Genomic DNA, 26,408 nt, shown 5'->3' with positions numbered 1-26,408 from the left:
TCTTATCTATCTAATACAATGCCTTTCTTGTATATATTGCCTACTATAGCACTATCCAATCAGCTATATTCACTATCCAATAACCTATTGCATTATATAGTGCCTTTCACTCTATCTGACACTAACCTATTGGATCAAAGGAGGGACTGGACGCACAGACCTTAGTGTTTTAATATATAGTAGATATATGCAGTAAAAATATAAGATTTGTATGCTATGCACTCTTTATGTGCGTTTGTGTTGCTTTTGTTGGTGTTGTGTTAGTATTGACCGAGGAAACATACAAGTAACAATTTCGTTGCACTGAGTTCTCATGAAAGTGAAGCTGAACTTGAATATGAATATGTAACTGCGTTCAACAATGGGAAAGAGCCGGGGTGTAGATATAATAATGGCCTGGGGGTGTTTGTTGGGTCCACTTTTGCTACTGTTTTTCTGCTCTGAATTTCCAGTGCTTAGTTTACAGTCAACTATGTATAGTGGAGGTATGGTATATTCTTATTATTTATCTTATATGCTTGATGCATTCTTTTTGTACCTTAGAAATCAAAGTCTTTTAGGACACAACTCTAGTTCAGTCCTTTCAACCTTCATTTTGTTTTCCCTTAACTCTAAGAGCATGTTGGGAGACCCTTGGGGTGACTTCCTGCCTGCGTCTTATTGTGCCCGACAGTGAAGCCCCCCTCTTCTCACTGCTTTGGCTTTTATAGTTGTGTTTTTTTTTTTTTTTTTTTTTTTTTGTGGACGTAACCTGCAGAGGTGGCCTACCATGGGTCAACTTCCTGTTCTTGGGTGGGGTTAAACTTCATAAACTCCTGTTAGCCCCACTGATGATTGTTTTGGACTTTGCGCTTCCAGTTCCTTCCTGAGGAGAAATCCCGGGTGGAATTGAAGAATCGCATAGTTTGGGGGAGGAACGATCTCCTCAGTCTGTCAGTGGAGGAGGACAGTGACAGCAGTCTGTCTCTGAAGCTGCTCCTCTGTCTGGAGATGACACTGTTTAGTGGATGCAGTGGATTCTCCATAATTGATTGATAGATAGATAGATACTTTATTAGGAGCCTGCTGAGCGCCCTTCGCTCTGCCACAGATGTTAAACTGTCCAGCTCCATACCTACAATAGAGCCTGCCTTCCTCACCAGTTTGTCCAGGCGTGAGGCGTCTTTCCTCTTAATGCTGCCTGCCCAGCACACCACCGCGTAAAAGAGGGCGCTCGCCACAACTGTCTGATAGAACATCTGCAGCATCTTATTGCAGATGTTGAAAGACGCCAGCCTTCTAAGGAAGTATAGTCAGCTCTGTCCTTTCTTGCACAGAGCATCAGTATTGGCAGTCCAGTCTAATTTATCATCCAGCTGCACTCCCAGATATTTATAGGTCTGCACCATCTGCACACAGTCACCTTTGATGATCACAGGGTCTATGAGGGGTCTGGGCCTCCTAAAACCCACCACCAGCTCCTTGGTTTTGCTGGTGTTCAGGTGTAGGTGGTTTGAGTCGCACCATTTAACAAAGTCCTTGATGAGGTTCCTATACTCCTCCTCCTGCCCACTCTTGATTCAGCCCACGATAGCAGTGTCGTCAGCGAACTTTTGCACGTGGCAGGACTCCGAGTTGTATTGGAAGTCCGATGTATATAGGCTGAACAGGACCGGAGAAAGTACAGTCCCTTGTGGCGCTCCTGTGTTGCTGACCACAATGTCAGACGTGCAGTTCCCAAGACGCACATACTGAGGTCTGTCTTTAAGATAGTCCACGATCCATGCCACTAGGTATGAATCTAATCCCATCTCTGTCAGCTTGTCCCAAAGGAGCAGAGGTTGGATTGTGTTGAAGGCACTAGAGAAGTCTAGAAACATAATTCTTACAGTACCACTGCCTCTGTCCAAGTGAGAGAGGGATCGGTGTAGCATATAGATGATGGCATCTTCCGCTCCCACCTTCTCCTGATATGCAAACTGCAGAGGGTCAAGGGCGTGTTGAACCTGTGGCCTAAGGTGGTGAAGCAGCAGCCTCTCCATGGTCTTCATCACATGTGATGTCAGAGCAACAGGCCGAAAGTCATTCAGCTCACTAGGAAGTGATACCTTTGGGACTAAGTGTGTGTGTGTGTGTGTGTGTGTGTGTGTGTATATGTATGTATGTGTGTGTATGTATGTATGTATGTGTATATATAATATATAACCTGCTCTGCATGTGTATCGCGCCAACGTTTTTGAATTCTTTACAACGTTCTACTTTGTCATCTACTTTGTTTTTTATTTCCGGCCCAAGGCCTGGTTAAATCTCTTGGCACAAAGTCTCGTCTCACAGGACGTGAAAGTATCTCTCTGAAAAAGTCACATCTCATCCCAGTATTTTTTCATTATAATAGAGAGATATGTATGTGTGTACAATATAATAACAAAAACAATATAATTGGAATCAGAAAACTTTATTAATCTCAAAGGAAATTACTCCTGTTACAACTTAACAACAGACAAGGGACATGTTATACTAACAGCACGTAGAAAAGTAATCATGTAAATATAATAAAGTATAATAAATGTTAAGTATCAAACTAAAGTACAGAGTGTTGCACCTTAAGTTAATATTGCACATTTTGAGAACAAATAAGGTTATTCTCATGTGAAGAGCAGACAATTTATTGCACAAGAACAGATAGTATGTTGCACATTTCAAGCACTTGAAAAAATGTACTTGGATATCCAATAAAGAAAAAAGGGTAATAGCTTAAAGTGTGGGTGAGAGACCGGAAAAGGAGTTCTAGAGTCTGATGACTGTGGGGAGGAAGGATTTTCTGTGCTGTTCAGTGGAGCGCTTGATGCTGGTCGGTGTACTGCTGAAAATGCTCCTCTGTCCAACGACAACACTATGAAGTGGGTGATTAGCATTGTCAATAATAGACCAAAGCATAGACAGCATTCTCTGATCAGCCAGTTTCCAAGCTGTCCAGTTTCTCTCCTACCACAGAGGCAGCCTTCTGAATTAGTTTTAGTCTCCTGATGTCTGCCACTTTCATGCTGCTCCCCCAGCATGCCACAGCGAAGAAAATGACACTGGCCACCACGCTGTTATAGAACATCTGCAGCATAGTGTTGCGGACACTAAAAGATCTGAGCTTGCGTAGGAAATACAGCCTACTTTGACCCTTCTTGTATATTGTCAGTGAGTTCCTGGACCAGTCTAGCTTATTGCTCATATGTACCCCTTGATACTTGTACTCCTCAACAATCTCCACCTCCACACCCCTAATAGACAGGGGAGTGGCTGGAGATTGCGATCTTCTTAAATCAACTACCAGTTCTTTAGTTTTACAGGTGTTGATCTGCAGTTGATTCAGCTCACACCAGTCAACAAACCTGTCCACCTCCTTTCCTGTATTCCGTCCTGTCTCCATGTCTGATACTACCAACTATTGCAGAGTCATCGGAGGATTTCTGCAGATGGCAGCCCTCTGTGTTGTAACTAAAATCTGTACTGTACAGGGTGAAGAGGAATGGTGACAGAACTGTCCCTTGTGGAGGACCAGTGCCACACAGCACGGTATCGGACAGAGAGCCTTGTAGCCGCACAAACTGTGGCCTTCCCGTCAGATAGACATACACATTATTGATATATAATATGATTGTGTGTGTGTGTGTGTGTGTGTGTCAATGTATGTATGATAAATAGTGTGTGTGTGTGTGTGTATGTATATATGTGATATATATATATATATATATATAATAATATAATGTGTGTGTGTATATGTATATACTACACAAAGAGCCCATTTCGACAATAAGATGAAACGGGCACGAGTGGAAGTATAAGCACCACAAACCTGATATAGGTGTATTGAATGAATGCGTAATTAGGCCTCGAGCTGTAGTCGAAATCGCCTTTCAGGCCTCTAGAACTTTAATCGAAGTTGCCTTTCTCTTTGAATTTTCGCTGCCGTAAATCCGCTGCCTGCCGCGATGTCGGTCTCGGAAGGTTTTTCGGGCAGCTGCGCAGAAGGCGACTGCGCATTCGGTTTCGGACGGACATGAGTGAGTAGGCTAGCGAATTATATATAAAATGTGTGTATGTATGTGTGTGTGTGTGTGTGTGTGTGTATGTATATGTGTGTGTATATATATGTATATGTGTGTGTGTGTGTGTATATATATGTATGTATATATGTTTTTTGTATCAGTATGCTGCTGCTAGAGTATGTGAATTTCCCCTTGGGATTAATAAAGTATCTATCGATCGTCTGTGTATATGTAGACATTATCTCCATATATGCAGGTCTATTTTGCTTACTTTTATGTTTGTTTTCCTAAGTGACTTCATTGTTTTTTATTATTGTGTATTTTTTGTTACTCAACTTCTCAGATCGATCCCATTGATAGCGGAGTGTCCAGATTCAGATTTGAGCTGAAAACCAGAAGACAGAAGGACTTTCCCGACCAGCTGTAGTCATCAGTTGAGGTATGTGGACACCTCGGTTTTGTTAGCTCAGTAAGGTGGATGGTTGCACGTCCTCCTGCTGAGAGATGCTGCAGCAGCACATTCCCAAATCTCCACTATTGGTAATGTGGGTCTGCGTTCACTTTTTAGTTGTGGAGGAGTCCTTCTCCGCCCCGCTCGCTTTAGCATACTCTACTGAGAAGATTCGCTTTCACAGATAATTCAATGCTGGTAATTTAGAGCAGTTAGCGCCTTTCATCATTCCACTCACTATGAGTAGCTTGCTAATGACCACCAGACACTTAAACAGTGTAATAGGTGAGAAGAATGCAGAGCCTAATTGCAATATTTATTTCTGTTTTTAGTAGTTCAGAATTTTGAGGCTCTCAGCGCAGCATTAATTCACTCTTCTTGCAATGTGCTGTGCTATAGCAATGAAGTGTAACCTTCTCAAACCTGCTTTAATTAATTAAGGACATGGGGTACCTGGAGCCACTCCTGGTGATGAAATGAAACCAACCAACCATTAATGGGGCACACAGTTTGCTTTGTGTCATGGTGCATTGTCATGTTGGTAACAGTGATTATAGGATGGGCCAATTGTGGCCATGAAGGGACTCACACGATCGGCAACAATACTCAGACCGTCGCATTCAACTGATGATTGATTTGGTATTGACGCAGCCAAATTATGCCAAGAAAACATTCCCTACACCATTGGCTGCATGCTGTTGGCACCAAATTCCAACCCTACCATTTGTGTGCCACCACACACTGTATGTTTTTTTTTTTTTTTTTTTTTTCCATTCTTTAGTTGTCCGGTTTTGGTGGGCATGTGTCCACTGCAGCCTCGGCTATCTGTACTTGGCTGACCGGAGTGGAACCCGACATGGTCCTCTGGTGTTGTAGCCCGTGTTCATTCCGAGATGCTTTTCAGAAAAAGGAGTTTCTGACCACAGAGGTGCCGCTCACTGGATGTTTTTTGCACCATTTTGAACAAACTTTACAGACTGTTGTGTATGAAAATTGGTTATAGAAATACCCAAAGCAGTCGGTCAGGCACCAACAATCACTCCATGGTTGAAATCATTGAGATCACATTCATTTCCCATTCTGGTTTTTGATGTGGACATGTACAGGTCTTCCTAATAATCTATACACTGAGTGAAAATTAGTATGAAATATAAATTTGAAGTTGCCCATTCATAGGCTGAAGTTCCTTAGGTTAACCACCAGATGGTGCAAGAATTTCAGTCTTTTTTTTAAAAAAAGAAAAATAATCCTAACAGCTTTGTAGAATTCTTCTTGCTAATTTAGGAAAAACCAGTCGTGCAGACCAAAGGGAAACGTGCATTCAGCATGACATCTTGATACAGAGAAGAGTAGCGAATTGAAGACAAACTCCCTAGTCACGTCGATTAAGTGGATAAGGCCCAGAATGAATGGCACACTGGGACAGTTTATGTATGGGGAAGAAAAAAAAAACAAACAAGCTGGAGGTAGCAAAGGGCCTCTTCTTGTTCATAAATGTCCCTGTGTTCAAATATTACAGTTTTGAGACCAAGATAAAGTCGATGGCCCCTTGAGGAACCTAACTGCTTTCAATATTGGTTTTTCTGTTCTGCAAAAAGCCTTAAGCCTGCAAAGTAATTGCTACGGTGGACTCGCTTTGTATCATTAAGCCAATCTGAACACTGATGATGAAATAAAGGAGGCTCAAGAGAAGAGGAGAAAATACTGTAGTTGAAAAATGAACGGGAAGCGCAAATTTGTTACCGAGGTTCACCGATTTCAGACAATGGAAGGCATGCAGCGGAGAAAGAGGCTAGAAAAGGAGTCCGGGCCAGAAGAAGACCTATAGAGACCCTAAGCACTTCGATTTCAGTGACCCCATATGTGTCTAATTCAAAATATAAAAAATAATAAGCTGTAAAAAAAAAAAAATATATTTTTCAAAATGAAAATGCTTATACAGGGCTCTATCTATTGATATGGGTGTAGAGTAATAAGGGGAATCTCTGTGTGTAAATTCAAAACACATGGCATTAAAAATATCTGTTTTCATATAAAATTATCTAACAAAATGTGGACGATAATGGCATGCTATGTATTATTGTACATGCCATGAAATTATCGTACATGTTTGACAATTATACGTCAGGCAATTCTGCGCTGCACTCTCTCTCTCTGGATGACTGAATGGGACAGCTGACGTGACCAAGACGAGGACAATCACGTGAGCCTCGGTGGTCAGTGTGGCAATTACCAGATTCTAATTTTGTTGTATTCCCAAGATTAATACATAAATAAATTAATATATGTCATTAACATCAATAATTACTGTTGGATTAATGTGTGTGTGTATATACACACATTGTGTGTATATATGTGTGTATATATATATATATATATATATATATATATATATATATATATATATATATATATATATATAATATGTGTGTGTGTGAAATGGGCATGCCCTGTGGTGACTGACACCCCAATCCAGGGTCATTGTGTACCAAGTGCTACCAGGATTGGCTCCCGTTTCCTGCAACCTTAAATTTATTTAAGAAATATAAAGTATATATGTATTATATATAAAAATCTAATTTTTTCATTCAATATGGGATCCCCTTTTTGTGGAGCTGGTTCAGCTGCACCATTTGCAGTTTTGCACCATATAGTCCATGATAGGTCCCATTGCTGGATTTTTCTGTGGTGCCCTTCTTCCCTCGATGCCCTAAGCAAAGACTTGTTTTGCTTTAATGGTTAATCGAGCCTTGACCAGAATAGGTAGTAAAACTGAGCATACTGTATATAGGGTGCTCCTCGTGGTATCTGGCATTAAGCCCACTTAGGGGACAGTTGTTAGGTGTGCTGGCACTGACAAAACTCACCAGGCTAAATAGCACTAAGTGTGTTGGCACAGCCAACAGGCAGTGTTGAGCTTCATGGTATAGACGGCACTCGCCCCTTCACCATCGGCAAGTTTGCTTTGTTCCATCCGCAGCTGACAAAGTGCGCTGGCACCGAGGGGCACTCCTAAAGATGCATAGTTCAGCACACTTAAGCGTGAAATACATTTATCTTGCTGCCCTTTGGCGCTCCTAATGCTCCAGTTACTTTTCAAGATGTCTTGGAAGTAGTGGGCTGAAAGCTGTTGATGAAGTCCAGTGAAGCTGACTGTTGATGCAGCCATTATAACAAAGGTGGTATTTTATGAGTTTGCCCTTTTTATTCTGAAGTGTCTTTTGTTTTAATCGCATTTCCTTTGGTGTTTTTCAGGATGCTACAAGTGTTAGCAGAATGGTTTTGGTGGGAGAGACTGTGGTTTCCAGAAAATCTGACTTGGTCGGATTTTGATGACGACAAAGGCCATACCTATGCTAAGGTGTCCCACCTGTACGTCACCTTGCCATATGCCGTGGTGTTTATGGTATTGAGATACTTTTTTGAACGGTGAGTAACAGTTGTGCCATCAAAAATGCTTAAAGGTTTAACACCTACAGCAGCTGAAACATTTGGAGGGTGAGCATCTGAAGTGGCAACCCGAGTCTGTGACTTATGGCAACAGGTATTTCTGTTGAGGCCGTGAAGCTTGAACCAGGCTTTGTAGATTTATATTTGCCGTTGCCTGCTCTCATTTAAATTAAAGATTACTTTCTTAAACATTTTGCCTTAGTGGTCACTGTGAAAGGCGTTATAAGAACATTTGAAAACCACTTAACTTGCCTCCTCTTATTTAAGTTAACCACTGCTTTGTCAAATTCAGATTTATTTATAAAGCACATTTAACAACAGCAAAGAGCTGTACAGACTGAATAAAAATGCCAAATTGCGCTCTAATGTTAAACATTTTTATATAATTTTTACAAAATATGTTGGCTCAGTTCCCCAGCTCAAGTATGGTCTGTATGGAGTTTGAATATCATTTCTATGTCTGCGTGGATATTAATGATTCTTTACGTTTTATATGCCGCTTTTCCTGCTACTTAAAGCACTTTAAAGTGATGCTCTCACCACTAATGTGCAGCACCCACCAGGAGGATGTGACGGCAGCCATTTTTTAATTTTAATTTTTTAACGGGCAGAGTGGTGGCTCCGAGGCTAGGGATCTGCACTGGCAATCTGAAGGTTGCCGGTTCGAATCCCGTAAATGCCAATAGGGACTCTGCTCTGTTGGGGTCCTTGAGCGAGGCCCTTAACCTGCAATTGTTGAGCACTTTGAGTAGTGAGAAAAGCACTATATAAATGCAAAGAATTATTATTATTATTACTTTTTGCGCCAGTACACTCCCCACACATAAGCTGCTAGGTGGTGAAGTGGTGACAGAGAGCTAGTTGGAGACATTGGATGATTAGAGGGGCAAAATGAGCAGGCTGTGGTGGGCAATTTATCCTGGAGATCGGGATTCACCCCGCTCTACACAAAGGACGGCCAGGGGACTTTAATGACCACAGACAGTCAGGACTTCAGTTTTACGTCTCCTCTGAAGGACGGTGCCATTTGTATAGCACAGTGTACCCATACCCCCCCCAATCAATCAATGCTGTGGGGGCATTGGGATCCACATTCAGACCACAGCGTAAGTACCCTCCTGCTGGCCTGTCCAACACTTCTTGCAGCAGCAACCCAAGGTCTCCCATCCAAGTACTTTCTGGCTTAGCTTCAGGTGGATGACCTCACCTGAAGTTCAGGTGGCATGGCTGTTGTTCTCTCTCCACAAATATGCACAGATACACTTAATTGGCAAATCAGTTCATGCTGGTCGTAGAAGGTGCTCTGCATACAAGTGTGGAGGATGTTCTCATCTGCATGCTCCACAGAGTCTACTCCCACTTGGACAAAGCCGACATCTCGCTGGGGATTAGGCTCTTGGATTTCAATGCCTGTCACACCCATTCTGTTTCAAGTGTATAAAAAGCTCAAGTTTCATTAAATCATCCAATGGGTGTTTTGTTCTCTCGTTTGCATTTTCCAATAGATGTTTAACTTTTTAAGGTGGCATTCATGCCTCTTTCAGGTATGTGGCGGCACCCATAGGGAAAGCAGTTGGAATTAAAGATGCTGTAAGAAGAAAAGCTGCTGATAATCCTGTACTGGAGAAATACTACAGCAGGCACTCCAAAATGCCCTCACAGGTACGTCCAATCTCCTTTTAATCGGTATTGCTTAGCAAAGCCGAAGACCTTTAGTTGAGTGTGCTCCTTACTTCTTGTCATGGTTTCATGTTGCCAATCCTTGCTTCATTTTCATTTATTAAGCTCAATTTGGGCTTAGTGGGGTCAAGTTAATTAAAACCTCAGCTAACTGAAATAAGCGTGAAGAGCTTGGGCATGCAGGGGAGGTAGAGCTCATCCTGACAGCACTGAGCGTAGGGCAGGAACTGAGCTTGGCTGGATGGACCTTCATCTCATCACAGCTCACACAAGGCCAATGTGGAATCACCAGTTCACTTAACACAATCATTTATGGCAATTCCACTCCACTCATTACTTTTGATATAACTATCGTTCACAATTCAGTAGTTTCTTTTTGAAGAGGGTCTCTTTTTAATACGGTTAGGGATGGATGTCTTGCTTCAAGACCCCAGTTTGTAGCCTTGACCTTGTACGCAAGTTGCCTCAGCTTTGAAGAGCTTTGGTCTAGGAGTTGAAAACGTTCACAAGGTAGTATCTGATTAATTAAAAAAATAAAAAATTGACATCTTTTAGGGACTGTACAGTATGTATGCCATTTAAATGAATGCCTTACAGCAGCAATATTATAAACAAAGGGTATTTCATAAAGTGCCTTCAAAAGGTGAATTCCATGCTGGTTACACATTGGAATAATGATGTCTGCTTCTTGCCTTACACACAGTGCTGCTGGGATCATGTCTGGTCCCCCACAATCCTGAGCAGGTGTTAGAATGTTATGTCATGCCATAGGCCACGTGGTGGTGCAGTGGTAGCGCTGCTGTCTTGCAGTAAGGAGATTAGAGTTCAAGTCCCGGGTCCTCCCTCTGTGGAATTTGCATGTTCTCCCCATGTTTCCTCCAGCTTCAGTTTCTTCTCACAGTCCAAAGACATGCAGCTTATGTGGATGGGCATTCCTAAATTGGCGTTGGTGCGGGTGGGATTTCCCTGTGATGGACTGGCACCCTCACCAGGGATTGCAGCTGCTTTGCTAAGGATAGACTGCAGCCTCCCATGAACCCTGCTCAGCATTAGGTGGGTATAGAAAATGTTACGTTATGCCGTGTTACGTGGCACAAAGTCAAGAGTAACAATATGGTAGTTGTGTTAGGCCAGGTTTATACTTCACGTGACGCATGCTCCAGAGGACGCTCCTGCTACACAAGCATTTTACCGTTTATACTTGCGCGCGTACTTTACGTAAATCTGGAAGATTCCACCAGGTGGCAGTGTGAGATATTATCACGGTGAGAACAGGTTCGGCTTTGTAGTGCTGTGAATTGCCTGGAACAGCCATTACATTCCAATGACACCTTACCGCAGTATTACTGAAAAGGATGTTTAATGATTAGATCCATCAATCCAGGGATGTGTCCATTCCAGCAAGCACGAGGCAGAAGCAATCCCTAGACGGGGCACCAGCTCATCGCAAGGTGAATACAAGCCCACACACACACACACACACACACACACACGCATGCAGTAGTGACATTTTAGAGTCGCCAAGTCTGCATGTCTTTGGAAGGAAACCGGAGCACAGTGTTGAAACCCAGCAGGAAAACATGTAAACTCCAAGCAGGGAATGCCAGCGACGTGACTCCCTGCGAGACAGCAGTGCTACCGCTCTGCCACCGTGTCACCCCCATGTGTGTAATCATTAACAGTATTCATTATTTAAATGAAATTAATGATTTATCTGTAATGTGTAACAAACATACGCTAATGCATTTCATCATGAAAGTGATATCAAGAACAGTGGAACCTCGGTTAGCAAGTAACTTGGTTTACGAGTGTTTTGCAAAACGAGCTAAAAGTTTTAATAAAGTTTGACTTGATAAACGAGCGAGGTCTTGCAATACGAGTAGTATGTCTACTCTGTCTGCTGAGTGTCATGTGATCAAACTGAGCTGATGGTTCTTCTCTCTCTCTCTCTCTCTCTCTCTCTCTCTCGCTCTCGCTGCGGGATTGTGGGTAATCATCTCCTATTCTCCGGAGTCGGCGTGCCTTACTCACACAGTCAACATCCGTACGAGCGTATACTGTTTACTACAGCATTGTGACTGTGTGTGTGTGTGTGTGTGTGCTGTGACGTGTGAGTCCCCGTCTTGCACCTCAAAACATGAAGCTGAGTCTCGGTACTTTAGCAACACCAGCTTTATTCAGCTTGAAACCGCAACAGCGCGGTTATTTATGGTAGCGGGATCTGCCGCTCTCCTATACACAGACACAGCAGTCAGGCAGGGTCGTGGCCAAGTAGTACTGTGGCCTGAGCATTTATAATATTCCTTGTTTCTTCTATCATCCATTGACGGCAGGCGCTTATAGCATGTCCGCGATCTTTTTGGATTTGCTTTTACGACGAACTGCTACAGCGCTGGGAGACTGCGATCGCTTTGGGACGCTCTTCCGCGTGTCGCCCCGTTGGGTGGAATCCCACAAGAGTTTAGAAACTCACTCACACCGGCCGTGATTCTTTTCAAAGGTAAAGTGCAGGTTAATTTGTTTTATGTATTTTTACTTTATATTTTGTATTAATCATTTTTATATGAATAGTTTTGGGTTGTGGAACGAATCATCTGAGTTTGCATTATTTCTTATGGGGAAATTTGCTTTGATACACGAGTGCTTTGGACTGCGAGCACATTTCCGGAACGAATTCTGCTCGCAAACCGAGGTTCCACTGTATAAATCTAAGGATTCTAAATGTGCAGAGAGTTGGAATATCATACATTTAATGTGTTCTGTGTGGTGATCTATTGCTGTTTGCCGCTGCTGTCAGGTCAGGAGGAAGCCCCAGAAAAAAAGACGGCACAGAAGGCGGTATGTGAGACTTTTACAATGTATTATGTCATTACGATCGGGAATATGCAACTCTTGAATATAAAAGCCCCACGAATACATCTGTATGTTAGCATTTTGCTTCACCACATCGAACCATTCATCAAACATCGAAGCGCGCACATCGATCCCATAGGATCCGCATAGAGGCTTTCTGTCACATGTAGATAGTAAACAGAGACTCTGACGTCACATTCCAACTTTTAGCACACTGTGCCCCCCGACCTTTTGCTGGTACTGCAACTCACACACACGTCGCGTTAATTTCTGAGAACCAGCTCGGAGGACGCATCAAGTGAACGCTGGGAACGCATGGCAGCCATGATACGTACGCGTTCTGAGCATGAAGTATAAATGAGCCTTTACAGTCAGGGTTTTCCCACTGGCATGTATTTGTTTTTTGGTGGTTTTTGCTAATTTTGTATTGTTTCATGTTTGTATGTTGTTTCTATAGTGTTTATGTATTTAATCTTGTCCTTTGTGGGTGGAGCCAAAGGAGGCGGGGCCATTTGACATCACTGCTGATTGGTCCTCCTCCTGGCTTTATAGTCTTAGTCAGAATGTGTTGGGCTTGCATTTGGACTTTAAAAGTGAGCATTACTATATGTCTGTTTTTTTGGATTTTTTTTTATTCTGTTTGTTGTTCTGTTCTTGGATAGCATATTGGGACTTTGATCACCAGAGTGTCTTTTAGGCAACTCCTTTTTCCCTTAGTTTCCCCTCTTTTTTTTTTTTTTTTTTTTCCTGTTTTGGTATTTTTTGTTAGCAAATTCCCTATATGAATTGTCTTCACAAGCCAGAGTTTTTACAGTTTCTCTCCCTTGTATGCACACTTTTGTAAAGTTTACAACATTCTTTGCTTTTTGCACTTTTAAAGTAAGAGGACCTTGTTAGGCCCATGTAGGCCACAGCCTTCAGGTAGCAGTTTGGGGATTTGTTAAGGGAAGTGAAAATCCTGAGGCTAAGCTGCTTTAAAGTGGTGAGGTCTACACATTTGAATCCAGAGCAGTGTGGAGTACAGATCTGGCTTTTGTTTTTGTTGCTTGTGATCACCCTAATAGACCGGCTACCTAACCAGGACTGGTTACAGTTTAGTGCCCGATGCATTAAGCCTCAGCACCTTTGTGACCATGAAAATTAAGTGTGTTCAAAAACGTTGTGTAACTAAATGCAACTGAATTGATTATTGCAAGTTTCTCTAGCGTGATGATCCATTTTGGGCCTTACTAACCTTTGGTATCTTCCCTACTGATTTCAAGAAGTCTCATGTGATCCTGATTCTCAAGAAATTCTTTGCCATTTTTACCATCCTGCCTTTCTTCTGCAATTCCTGCCCAAGAATTTAGAATGCACATATCTCTTATCTCTCCAACTACAATCTAGTAGATCTCCCTTAATCTGGATTCTAGAAGGGTCACTCTACCAAGACTACACTGCTTTCTGTCACAAATGCTCTTCTTGAGTTGCTTCTCTTTCCTCTGTCCTTATCCTTCTCGACCTTTCATTGCCTTTCGATGCTGTCAACCACTCCTTGCTTAGCTGTTCTCGTAATACAGTAAACTCTGAATCTGTGGTCCTGCTTTGGACAGATTCAAGTCCTACCTTCCTGATCGATCTATTTGTGTCTCTTGCTCTAAATGCCTTCTCTTCTCCACAGAAACTCTCCACAGGCCTTAAACTTAACCTTAGAAAGTCAGATATCTTGTATATGCCCTCTGCTGTCCTTCGTCAGGATCGCCATTGAAGATGTCCTCCTTTCATCATCAGTCATAGTCAGGAATATTGAAGTGACTCTAGACTCCTCACTTTATTCCTTCAAATAGATTTCTTATCTAATCCTGTTTTTTCTTCCTTTGTAATATTCAGAGGGTTCAACCCTTCCTCAGTAGTTCTGCCATGCAGTTTCTCGTTCAGGCACAGGTTCTCTCTTGGCTGGACTACTGCCATGCTCTTGGTAGGGCTTCTTTCAACTGCTATTAGATTTCCTGACCACCTCCAGAATAAATCTGCTCAGCTGGTGTTCTCTGTTCCTCATTTCACTCCTACTGCTCCTCTGCTTCAGCATCTTCACTGTGTTCCTGTTGCTGCAAGGTCCACTTTAAAACTCTACGGATCTCTGAATGGTTCTTCTCCTCGATATCTCCAGTGTTTGGTCTCTCCTTATGTCCCTTCAAGAAGTCTCCGTTCGGCTGTCTGCTGACCTCTTCCCAGACGTGCCAAGACTGAACAATGCTTCTCCATAGCTATGGAATGATCTAATTTTGGCCATTTGAGCTGCACCCAATTACCTGATGTTTAGGCATTTTAGAAGATGCACCTTTTCATGAAATATTTTGGAACTTCTTAGTGTTTCTTCTGCAGTACAGTTGCTGTTGTACTGACTAAAGAGTTTAGGCTACTGATGTTTGTTTTTGTACCATATGTAGTACTTCTACTGCCTTATGCTTGATTGTTCTCTGTTGCTTCTGCTGTCTGCGCCTCCTAATCATTGTTGTATGTATCAGAACTTTCTAAGATGCCTTGGATAAAGGCGGCTGCTAAATAAATAATAGTAGTTTATTGACGACTCCCTTTAGGATGAACCAAAGGTTTATGAGCCTCTGCTAAGGTGGCAGTGGTGCCCAGGTGGTTAAGAAAGTAAATTTCAAAATAAAGGACTACTAATCAATCTGCCCCTTTTAACACTTCTCAGGACACTCCGTGTTCCACAGGTCATATTCTTGTGCTACACACCTAGAGTGCTTATGTAAAGGTGCTATACCAAATAATACTTAATTGACTTGTATAATGGATGGGTCTGCTTAACATAACATTCATCTCTTTTTTTACAGTCGGATATTGAAGGGCTGTCAAAAAAGAGCAGCTGCACAGTGAGGCAAGTGGAACGGTGGTTTAGAAGAAGACGAAACCAGGACCGGCCGGGACTGCTGAAGAAGTTCAAGGAAGCATGGTACATGAGTGGTTGAGGCACTTCATTTTTAGGAATGGTTCCGGCTGAATGGTGTCCACATATTCTCTTTCGCATCGCACATCAGATTTCCATTTTTACCGGATCTCTTGTGCCTGTAGACCATCTTAAAAGAGCCAATCGGCTTCCATCTTACCGCCGTTTTGTAACGCACCAGCCCCAAGGGGTTGATGCATTCACAGGGCCCCACACCTATTAAAACACTCCATTACTGCCCCCCTGGGTACGTGCTTGTTTCCTATAGTTGGAGGCGGTTTGGCCTCGGATCATATTACCTGCAGGCTGTCCGGTCAGACCCCAGCCAGAGAATTCCAGAGACGAGCCGGGGTGTTTCTTTATTCTCTTCGTGCTGAACATGTGCTCACAGCTGGGGAGCTGCAGCTTTATGTTCGCTCACCGCACAGGTCGCGTCTTATGATACACTAAATTGTGTGCCAACACTCCGCTTTATGAGGTGGAAAGCCTCCTCCAAATGGGCAGCGTTTTCAAGTAATATTTATGCTAACACTTTATTCCGCCTAATCAAATCATTTCTGCTGCTTTTAATCCAACGAACCGTTTTAGACCTAAACTATTAAGAGTCCTTAAGATTACTGCGCAGCTGCCTTTAACGTGCTTATGTTCAAAATTCTGTTTAGACATTAAAAGGGAAATGTGGGCAAAAAGCGGGCAAATGGGGTGGGTGGGGGAGAGACAACAGAGAAAATTTACTTCAGACCCTTTCCCTGTTTTCACATTATGTTATGTCTGGGACTTTAATTTTTCCTTCGTCTAAAAACAATCCGTAGCCCAGAATGACAAGGAGAAAACAGGATTAGAATTTTTTTTTTTTTTTTACAAACGTATTCTAAACTGCTTGGTCGTCCATGGGAATGTCAGGTTGTGACAAAATAAATGTTGGGGCGCCAGGCCAGGTGCCCCCATTTACTTTAAATAATAATAAAGGCAACAATCGTATTGTATGATGGCGACTAAACAACAAATGATAGCCTCCTTAAAGATTAGGGCTAAGTAACTACACTTAGGCAATAGAGGAGCTCCGTCTCTTTGGTTGCACAGTCCTGAAGTGGCGCCCCCTTCTGCGAGATCACGCGTTTATGGCTCAGGGACTGGAAGGGGTGGAGTCAGTTGGACTTTAATGGGTGGTTTCTTGGTAATGTATGTGAAGGGAAGCCAACATAGTTAGTGGCAGTGCCCCCTTTTGGAACAGCGTTGAACTACATTTACATTTACCTATTTGGCTTACAACATTCTTATATGTACAGTAATCCCTCCTCCATCGCGGGGGTTGCGTTCCAGAGCCACCTGCGAAATAAGAAAATCCGCGAAGTAGAAACCATATGTTTATATGGTTATTTTTATATTGTCATGCTTGGGTCACAGATTTGCGCAGAAACACAGGAGGTTGTAGAGAGACAGGAACGTTATTCAAACACTGCAAACAAACATTTGTCTCTTTTTCAAAAGTTTAAATTGTGCTCCATGACAAGACAGAGATGACAGTTCCGTCTCACAATTAAAAGAATGCAAACATATCTTCCTCTTCAAAGGAGTGCGCATCAGGAGCACAGAATGTCAGAGAGATAGAGAAAAGCAAACAAATCAATAGGGCTGTTTGGGCTTTAAGTATGCGAAGCACCGCGGCACAAAGCTGTTGAAGGCGGCAGCTCACACCCCCTCCGTCAGGAGCAGAGAAAGAGAGAGAGATAGAGAGAGACAGAGTTTGTTTTTCAATCAAAAATCAATACGTGCCCTTCGAGCTTTTAAGTATGCGAAGCACGGTGCAGCATGTCGCTTCAGGAAGCAGCTGCACAGAAGGTAGCAACGTGAAGATAATCTTTCAGCATTTTTAGACAAGCGTCCCTATCGTCTAGGTGTGCGAACAGCCCCCCTGCTCACACCCCCTACGTCAGGATCAGAGAAAGTCAGCGCAAGAGAGAGAGAAAAGTAAGTTGGGTAGCTTCTCAGCCATCTGCCAATAGCGTCCCTTGTATGAAATCAACTGGGCAAACCAACTGAGGAAGCATGTACCAGAAATTAAAAGACCCATTGTCCGCAGAAATCCGCGAACCAGCAAAAAATCTGCGATATATATTTAAATATGCTTACATATAAAATCCGCGATGGAGTGAAGCCGCGAAAGGCGAAGCGCGATATAGCGAGGGATCACTGTAAACGTCTATGCTTGGAAGTAGAGGTGGGCGGTATGACCAAAATTCTATATCACGGTATTTTTCTAACTTCTGCCGGTTTCACGGTATTAGACGGTATTTTTTTCCCCATGCATGAGTGAATGTTAACCACATTTTCCACTGCAATTACTGCAGTAGACTGGCTAAGAATAACCTATTAGACTGTTATGAGAATTGTACATCGTACAAAAAGACATTTTAATGTGCACACAAGTATTAATCCAGGTTTGCATGGCCCCATAAAGTGATAGTTTTCAAGGGGGGTGGCACTAAAGAGAAGGAATCACATTGCATGACAGATGCAGTCAAAATATAGAACCTTTTAATTGAACAAATTTTGCAAAAGCTTAAACTATGATTTTGACAACATATTTTCAACCATCCAAAGAGGCATTTAGACTTAGTAAAATATCCAGAGGTGTTTGTCAAAAGTTGTATTGCACTGAATATGTCTTAGAAAAGGAATAAATAGTAAATTTTTTTTTAAACCAACTACACTTTCTGTTAATGTTAACAATCTCTGTCCACTGACACGTTAAAGTGACTTTTTAAACAATTTTACCATCATTAAACTGCATAATATTTAAACTAATAAATAATAACAATAAAACACATAATAGTATTACTGATAGTTGCACCATTACTTCAAGGCTTCAAGCCCAGGTGCATTACACAGTATTCACCAAATTAAAATAAAATAAAACAAGTGCAATCTTGGTGATGACAATGTCATGACATCTTTACCAACTGTACCATCATTTAGGCAAACTGCATTAAAATGGACCTTGCTTCAAGCTAAGCTATATACATAAATAATAAAAACTGCAACTTGCATTTATAATGCTGTTTGTGGTATAGCCCTATGGAAGTGCATTAGGGCCACTGTGAAGAAGAAAAAAAATATGGACACGGAAGAAAAAAACAAACTATATGTCGAGAATAAATTCAACATGTTGACTATGTCAAGATTAAAGTCGACATTTCCATTTTATTCTCAGTTTATTTTAGAATTAAAGTAGAATGTTGTAAACTAAACTTCATCCTAAAATCAATGTTTAATTTACTAGATTTTGCTCAAACCCCGTCACAAGTTAATGCAGCACATCAAATACTTTGTGTTAATCACCACACGATAAACGTCTTTGTGAAATTAAAACTAGTTATTAACTTAGCCGACGGAGGGTTCAGAACTTTAAAAATATCTTTGTTATACATGTTTAATTATACCATCCATTCAGAGTTGCGCCCATCTCTGAACGGGTCGATAGCACATCGCAGAATGAATACAAGCAAAACATACACTAGCAAGTACAAAAAGAAGTACAACTTGGCTTGCAGTATTATCCAGTAGTATAGAAGCAGTATTTACACATCTGACCTTTTAAAACTAAAGTATCTCCAGGCGACGGATGTGACTCCTTTTTTTCGGCAAAAGTTCTTCTGTTCATCACATGTTCAACTTTACTTTTAGTTCAGTTTCGGAATGCTCTCTGTCCATTTTCACCACGCAGAATACCTATGCCACCGCCCACTATTTGGTGGTGTAGCAGTGAAAAAGAGCCGTACTGCAACAAATCTGTGTTTAGCGGTGTAGCAGTGAAAAAGCCTACGCGGAGGCCACAGACGTCCTCTGCAACATCGCCAACATCGCCCAGTCATATGGATTGAAAATAAACATAGACAAGACGAAAGTGCTGACAACAGACAGATCGCAGACAAATGTGCAACTCGATGGTGTGCAGATCGAGCAGGTCCAAAAATTCAAATACCTTGGGTCGCTGGTCCAGGAGAAGAAAGTGGCGTCCACAGTAGAGGTCCACAGTCGAATTGGTCATGCAACCGCGGCATTTGCTTCCCTAAAGTGGTGCCTGTAGAAGCAAACCAATATCTCCAACAAGACCAAAATTCGACTCTTCAAAACTCTGATTTTGCCAATTCTCCTCTATGGATCTGAGACGTGGACACTGCTCAAGCAAGACCTCAACAAATTCAAGGTCTTCCAAATGCGATACCTGCGACAAATCCTACGAATTTCACTCCGAGACCGAATACGAAATGAGGAACTCCGTCGCCGGGGTGATCAGCAGCCAACAATCGAGGAGCAAATTCAACAACGACGACTACAGTGGTTTGGTCACGTCTGCAGAATGGAAGGCAGCTGGTTACCACACAAACTCCTCTGGTGCGATCGACCCACCCAGTGGAGAATCCAAAGAACGGCACCAAAGAAAACCTGGCTCAAGCAGGTCGAAGACGATATCAGAAACCATCGACTCAGCCTCGACGAGGCTAGAACAGCCGCCATGGATCGCCTTGCATGGAAACGCCTGCAAAATGACATCCGACAACCATTGGCACCCACAGCAGTGTACGGGCTTAGGACCAGGTCCAGACCAAACGCCAGCTAGGGACCAAAGAAAAAAGAAGAAAGAAAGAGCAGTGAAAAAGGTCCCCACTTAAACAGTTTCCTGCTGTGCCACGTTCCGAACGTCGTTTAGGCAATTTAAACCGGTGTTGCGGTATAAGAGAAATCCATATCGTAAAAAAAATTAAAAAACAGTTTTCGGTATGAACCGGTATACCGCCCAGCACTACTTGCAAGTGTGTGTGTCTGTCTGTCCAGCCTGGAAGGCTACAGCATGAAGCTCAAAGAGCCGGCAAGGCGGTCCCAAGTTAACAAGTTGGAAGAAGAAAGAAGTACAAGGCTACAGCATGAAGCTGAAAGAAAGCGACTCTGCTGACGAAAGACTAACTTAGCCACTCATACACAAGCGAGGCAAGCACATCGACAAAACGAAACCTGTGAGGAGAGAGAAACTCTCTTAGCCGCTGATAGACAAGGGGGGGAGGACTCTGCATTTCAATTTTTTTTTTCCCTGACGATTTCAGTAGTTTTTAGGACCCCGGGCTTTTTACAGCAGGGGGCTTGCACAGCTAGTTATGATATAATTGGTTATGCATTTCTTTTAGTTTTCCAATTGGAGCACAGGCAGGTCAAGTGACTTGTTCTGGTCACAAAGTTTGAACCCACAACCTCAGGGTTTCAAGTCCAAAGCCTTAACCACTACACCGCACTGCTTACATACCTGGGAGGAACTTGGAAGGTTGACCCTTTTGATGTACATGCATAACCACTGAAATCTCCCGTTGACCCTTTGCTTTGGCTCAGGTGTGTCCCATTCTACCGCTGGTCATTCTGCACCTTGTTTGGAGTCCACCTGTGTTCAGTTCAGCTGACTGGACTGATTAGGGAAGGTGCACACTAGTCCATAGAAGTTTCCCACAAGTGAGCAAAAACCAAGCCGTGAGGTCAAAGGAACTGCCTGCAGAGCTCAGAGACAGGATTGTGATGAGACTTCAGATCTGGGGAAGCCTACAAAGACATGCCTATCTGCAGAATTCAAGGTTCAAAAGAGCACAGGGATCTTCAAAATTCTAAAATGGAGGAAGTTTGGAAAAACCACAACACTTCTGGAGACGAACCTTGGTAAGAGAGGTGATCAAGAACCCAATGTTCACTCTGTCCGAGCTCCAGAGAACATGTGTGAGATGCAAGAAACTTCCACACGGACAACAGTCACTGCAACACACCACCAATCTGGGCTTTATAGCAGAGTTGTCATGTGGAGGATTCTCCTCCGCAAAAGACACATATAAGCCGCCTTAGAGTTTCCCAAAAAGCACCTAATGGACACTCAGACTATGAAAAGGAATTTTCTCTGTTCTGAAGAAACCAAGATTAGCCTCATGTCTGGAGGAGACCTGGCACCACTTATCACCTGTACAGTACCATCCCAACAGTGAAGCATGGTGGTGGCAGCATCAGGGTGTGGGAGACTAGTCAGGGAAAGCTGAACAGAGCAAAGTCCAGAGATCTCCTTAATGAAGTTCTCTGGACCTCAGACTGAGTCAAAAGTTGACCTTCCACAGGACAAAGTGAAAACAGCACAGGAGTAGATTAGGGATACCTCTTTGAATGTCCTTCAGATGCCCAGGCAGAAGCTAAAACTTGTACCCAACTGAATATCAGTGGAGAGGCCAGAAAATGGCTGTCCACCGACAGACTCCATTCAGCCTGAGTGAGCTGGAGAAAATCTATAGAGTAAATCCAGGTGGACTGAAAGGTCTCTGTTCTAAGCATCGCATCTGAAAGAAACTAGGCACCACTAATCGCCCGCCTGATACCATTCTAACTGTGTATGGCGGAGGCATAATCAAGGACTTGGAGACCTGTCGTGGTCAAGGGAAAGCTGAACAGAGCAAAATGAGAGCGATCCTTAATGAAGTTCTGCTCTGGACCCCCAGACTAGACAGAAGGGTTCACCTTCCAACAGGATACAAGGCAAAGACAACACAGGAGTGCCTTAGGAACAGCTCTAGGAATGTCATTGATGGCTCATCCTGAGCCTGAACTTGAACCGAATCGAACATCTCTGGAGAAACCAAAAAACTGCTTGTCTACCAATAGTCTCCATATAACCTGAGAGAGCCTGATGGGATCTGCGGCGAAAAATGACAGAAAATCCCCAAATCCGTGTGTGTGTAGCTTGTCATGTCAGACCCAAAAAGACTTAAAGGCTGGAATCGCTGCCCAAGGGACTTCGACAAAGTACTGCGTAAAGGGGCTGAATACTTTGTGTCAATGGGATAGTTCAGCTTTTTATTTCTAACAAATCGGCAAAACTTTCTAAAATCCTGTTTTTGCTTTGTAGGGGATTGAGCGTTGCCTGCAGATTGGGGGGGGGGGGGAATAAATTTAAATGATTTTAGCACAAAGCTGTCGCATAACAAAAAGTCAGAAAAGTGAAGGAGTCTGAATGTACAGCGGAAGCTTCCCAGTTTGTCAGCCCCTTTCATTTACACTCCTCTTGTGTTTTTAAAGTACATTTGTGGCAAAGCAGCTCCTGTTTAGGGGGGCAATAGCAGGCTGTGTGAACGCATCCTTATTAGACTTTCAGTGGCCTGAATACCCATTATTAAAAATGGGGACTTTTGTCACAAGAATGTGCAGTTCCTCTGTATTGGGGGGGGGGGGGGGGGGGGTTATCAAATAAATTAAAAAAAAAATAAATAAAAAAACAAGAATCACAGACTTTCTAATAGCCATTTGTGTTTTACTTTTGCAGCTGGAGGTTTGCATTTTACCTTTTGGCATTTGTTGGAGGAATAGTCGCCCTGTATGACGTGAGTAATCCATAGTGTGCTCTGTTGTTCATTCCACCCTTTTGTTTCTTTATGTTAATATTTTTATCAGTTGATTGCATTTTACTGACCTTATGAAGTTACAGCACCTTTCTTCCTAATGTTTGGGACAAAGTCCACTTTTTTGTTGATCCCGACCCCAACAGTTTAATCACATCTGAAATGTCTGATTTGTAAATTTTAAAGTGCTCATTGCAATCTTTTTAAGGGGATTTGCATACATTTCAGTCACACTGTGGTCCCCCACCACCCCCACACACTTTTAAGGCAGCATAAAGTTTAGGACACTGCAATGGCAGGGCTATTAAGACTGTCATATTAAGGATTTTGTTGCATATCACTTGCATGCAACGACTGCTTGAAGTCTGAGATTTTCAGAACATCCCTCTCAGGGGCACCATGATGTTTACGACAATTGGTATCCCAGGTATTTGATTCCTCAGGTGGGTTTCATGGCTTCATAAAAGACCTCAGCTTGCTTTAGATTCTGTAGTTACCATTGTTCAACATGAGGACAAGAGCCATGCCAATGAAAGTCAAAGAAGCCATCACGAGGCTGAAAAACAAGAAGAAAACCATTGGAGACAAAACCTTTGGGTGACCTCGATCAACTGTCTGGAATATCATGAAAAAGAAAGAACTCACTGGTGGGCTCAGTAATCACAAAGGGGCTGGTAGGTCGAGAAATGGCAGAGGGAGAGTCGGAGGGAGTAAAGCTCGGTGCGATGCCCTGTACGTGCCGGCGGACTGGCAACGGGAACCCAAATGGGATCAAAGGGTTGCCTTCCCCTGCTGATGGGACGTCTCCTCCAAAAAGGGTAAGCCAGGAAACCGTCAGATTTTAGAAAGCAGCACCCAGGCTCGTGCTTTTCTAAAGAAAATGTTCGCCCTTGTGTTTTAAACTTATTTTTATGGAAATATTTATTTGGACTGTTAACCTCCCCTGGACACTCACTGATGTTACGGATTATTTATTTACTAACTGAAATACCCAGCGTTACCCGGGAGGAAAATAAAGTAGTTTTTTTTTTTTTTTTGTTTAATTGTTTTAGAAAAATATAATTATTTTTAAAGTGTTTTTTTTTTTTTTTTAAACAAGACTCACTAATGTCCTTGTCTTGCGGTCTTATCTGTTATCATCTCGGAACAGGCCAACTCTGTTTAATTTCAGAAGCAACAGGGGCGTGGTGGTGTTCAAATGTAAAGAAAGCTGGCAGTCTCCTCCAGTTCGCCCTCTGGTGGTCGTTCCAAGTGTCGACTGGATGATAACATGCATAGCGTACAAGACCGCAAGGTCAACCCCCCCCCCCCCCACAACCCTACCCTACCCAAAAGGGGGTGGATTAGGGTTGATTTCAACTCTACAGTATTTTTAGTCAACCAATGAGAAACGTGTGAACCAAGTTTCATGAAAATTGCTCGGCAGTGAAGCTGGAACATACATACACACACACATACATACATACATTGACTTCTATATCTCATCTGTATATCTATATATCTATATCTATATATATATATATATATATATATATATATATATAGATATATATATAAATAGAGATATATATATAGATATATATATATATAGATAGATATAGATATATATATATAATATATATATATATATATAGATATAGATATATATATATATATAATATAGTTTACTGTCAAGTAATGCAAAGAGTACGCAACACATGTTTCACCCTCATTTGGGCTCATCAGGCTTACACACCCTTCTGCTCCCCTCTCAGGGATCGAACCTCGGACGTCAGCGTCAGATATAGATATATATGTATGTATATATATATTATTATAGAGAGAGAGAGAGAGATTGGGATGTTTTGATGTGCTGACACATTTTGCACCAACCCCTTTCTGAATGTGTGTCCTCATTTGCCCGGCTCATCTCGGCACATGACTATCGATGGTAACAAGTTGATGAGGGTCCTGGAAGTGACGAGAGTGTGGAGCTAACCCGGACAGACAGAACAGACTCCAATGCACGTGCTAATGGGCATACAAGCAGCTTCTTTTGACTCTTCTGCCCAGCCTCCGCTTGCGCTCCGCACTTTCCAAAGTCACTAAAGTGGTGTAAAGCAACAGTCTGGTTGTTGTTTAACAACAATTGATGGACGTCACATTATGAAGAAGTACACTATTCGATATCTAAAGAATGTAATCGGCTAAGACGCTCAGTCCATATTGGATCGACTTCATCTCACATCCTCCTTCTCCCTCTGTGCTAGTACACTGCCATGTCTACAAACATCTTTCAGGTTGGTGGGTACAACTTTTTACACCCAGTAAGATGCATTCTGTTCATGCCTGAAATGGAAGATCCTAATTAAAGCTGTCTTGTATGCATTGCTCTCAAGTGTGGCTGCCTCTAGCTGGAAAGAATTTGGCCTTATTTTCTTAATTCTGTGCCGGTTGACACAGCTGTGACTACTAAGCCAGCGCTACGCATTAAGCAGGACGAAGCACAACGGAGAGAATTTTCCTCGGGAGATCCGTTGTTATCACTCATGACCTGAATGAAAATGGATCCATTGAGTTTTATGGCAGATGAAGAGGAATATCCTTAATTAAAGCTACAATAAAGTCTGTTTAAAGGGATTTGATGCTGATGGGCTTTGTTTCTGCATAAAGGTTTATTATAGGTAATTTACCCGTATGTGTGTGATTTGGATGATAATCTGTAGACTCCATCTGGAATCACATTTAATAAAACAATATTTTTCTTTCTTTTTTGTAGAAACCCTGGTTTTATGATACTAATGAAGTATGGAAGCATTATCCCCTTCAGGTATGAAGTACACTTGTGTGTTCTTTTTGAGAGCTTTGAGCCTATGGCACGTGGCCCAACAGATGAGTGTAAATGGAGACGCAGTGTAAACCCACGCAGTGGGCACCTACCTTTGAGTGGATGCCATCTAGTGGTGGAGCTGTGAAATGCATTCTACTTAGATTTCCAGATGGAGTGCCAATTTCCCCTAAGCACTTCAGCTTCCTCTGCGGTGGGCTGGCGCCCTGCCCAGGGTTTGTTTCCTGCCTTGCGCCCTGTGTTGGCTGGGATTGGCTCCAGCAGACCCCCGTGACCCTGTAGTTAGGATATAGCAGGTTGGATAATGGATAGATGGACTTCATCTTCCTTCGTTATCTCCACTCTCCCAATTACTGTCCTGCTACGGAAAGGTTTGGACTGAAACATTAGAACAATCTGGACGAGGACAGGTCATTTGGCCCAACAAAACTTGCCAGTTCTGTCCACTTAATTTTTCCAAAATAACATCAAGTTGAGATTTGAAAGTCCTACTGTCCACTTCACTACTTGATCACTTATGGTCCATGTGTCTGTAGTTCTCTGTGTAAAGATTACCTTCCTGAAGTTTGTGTGAAATTTACCCTTAATGAGTTTCCAACTTGTCCCTGTGTTCTTGATGAACTCATTTTGAAGTCACAGCTTTTGATCCACTGGACTAATTCCCTTAATAATTTTAAAACCCTTCAGTCAGGTCTCCTCCTCTTCTTCTTTTGCTTAATAAAAGTCCTAAAGAGATAAAGGGAAATCCCTCGCCTCCAAGTCA

General features: G+C 42.5%; 1 protein-coding gene across 1 annotated transcript in view; it reads left to right on the top strand.

The window, feature by feature from the left end:
* cers3a (ceramide synthase 3a) overlaps positions 1–26,408 on the top strand; it is a 62,414-nt gene that overhangs the window by 19,374 nt on the left and 16,632 nt on the right. Inside the window, 6 exon segments of the mRNA XM_028822631.2 lie at positions 4,363–4,458; positions 7,726–7,899; positions 9,465–9,582; positions 15,288–15,406; positions 22,743–22,800; positions 25,577–25,627. Coding sequence (XP_028678464.1) covers positions 7,727–7,899; positions 9,465–9,582; positions 15,288–15,406; positions 22,743–22,800; positions 25,577–25,627 — 519 coding nt within the window. The 5' untranslated portion in view covers positions 4,363–4,458; position 7,726.

Source organism: Erpetoichthys calabaricus, chromosome 17 (genome assembly GCF_900747795.2).
Source record: "Erpetoichthys calabaricus chromosome 17, fErpCal1.3, whole genome shotgun sequence".
Lineage (NCBI taxonomy): Eukaryota > Metazoa > Chordata > Cladistia > Polypteriformes > Polypteridae > Erpetoichthys > Erpetoichthys calabaricus.
This window is presented reverse-complemented; position numbering and strand designations above follow the sequence as displayed.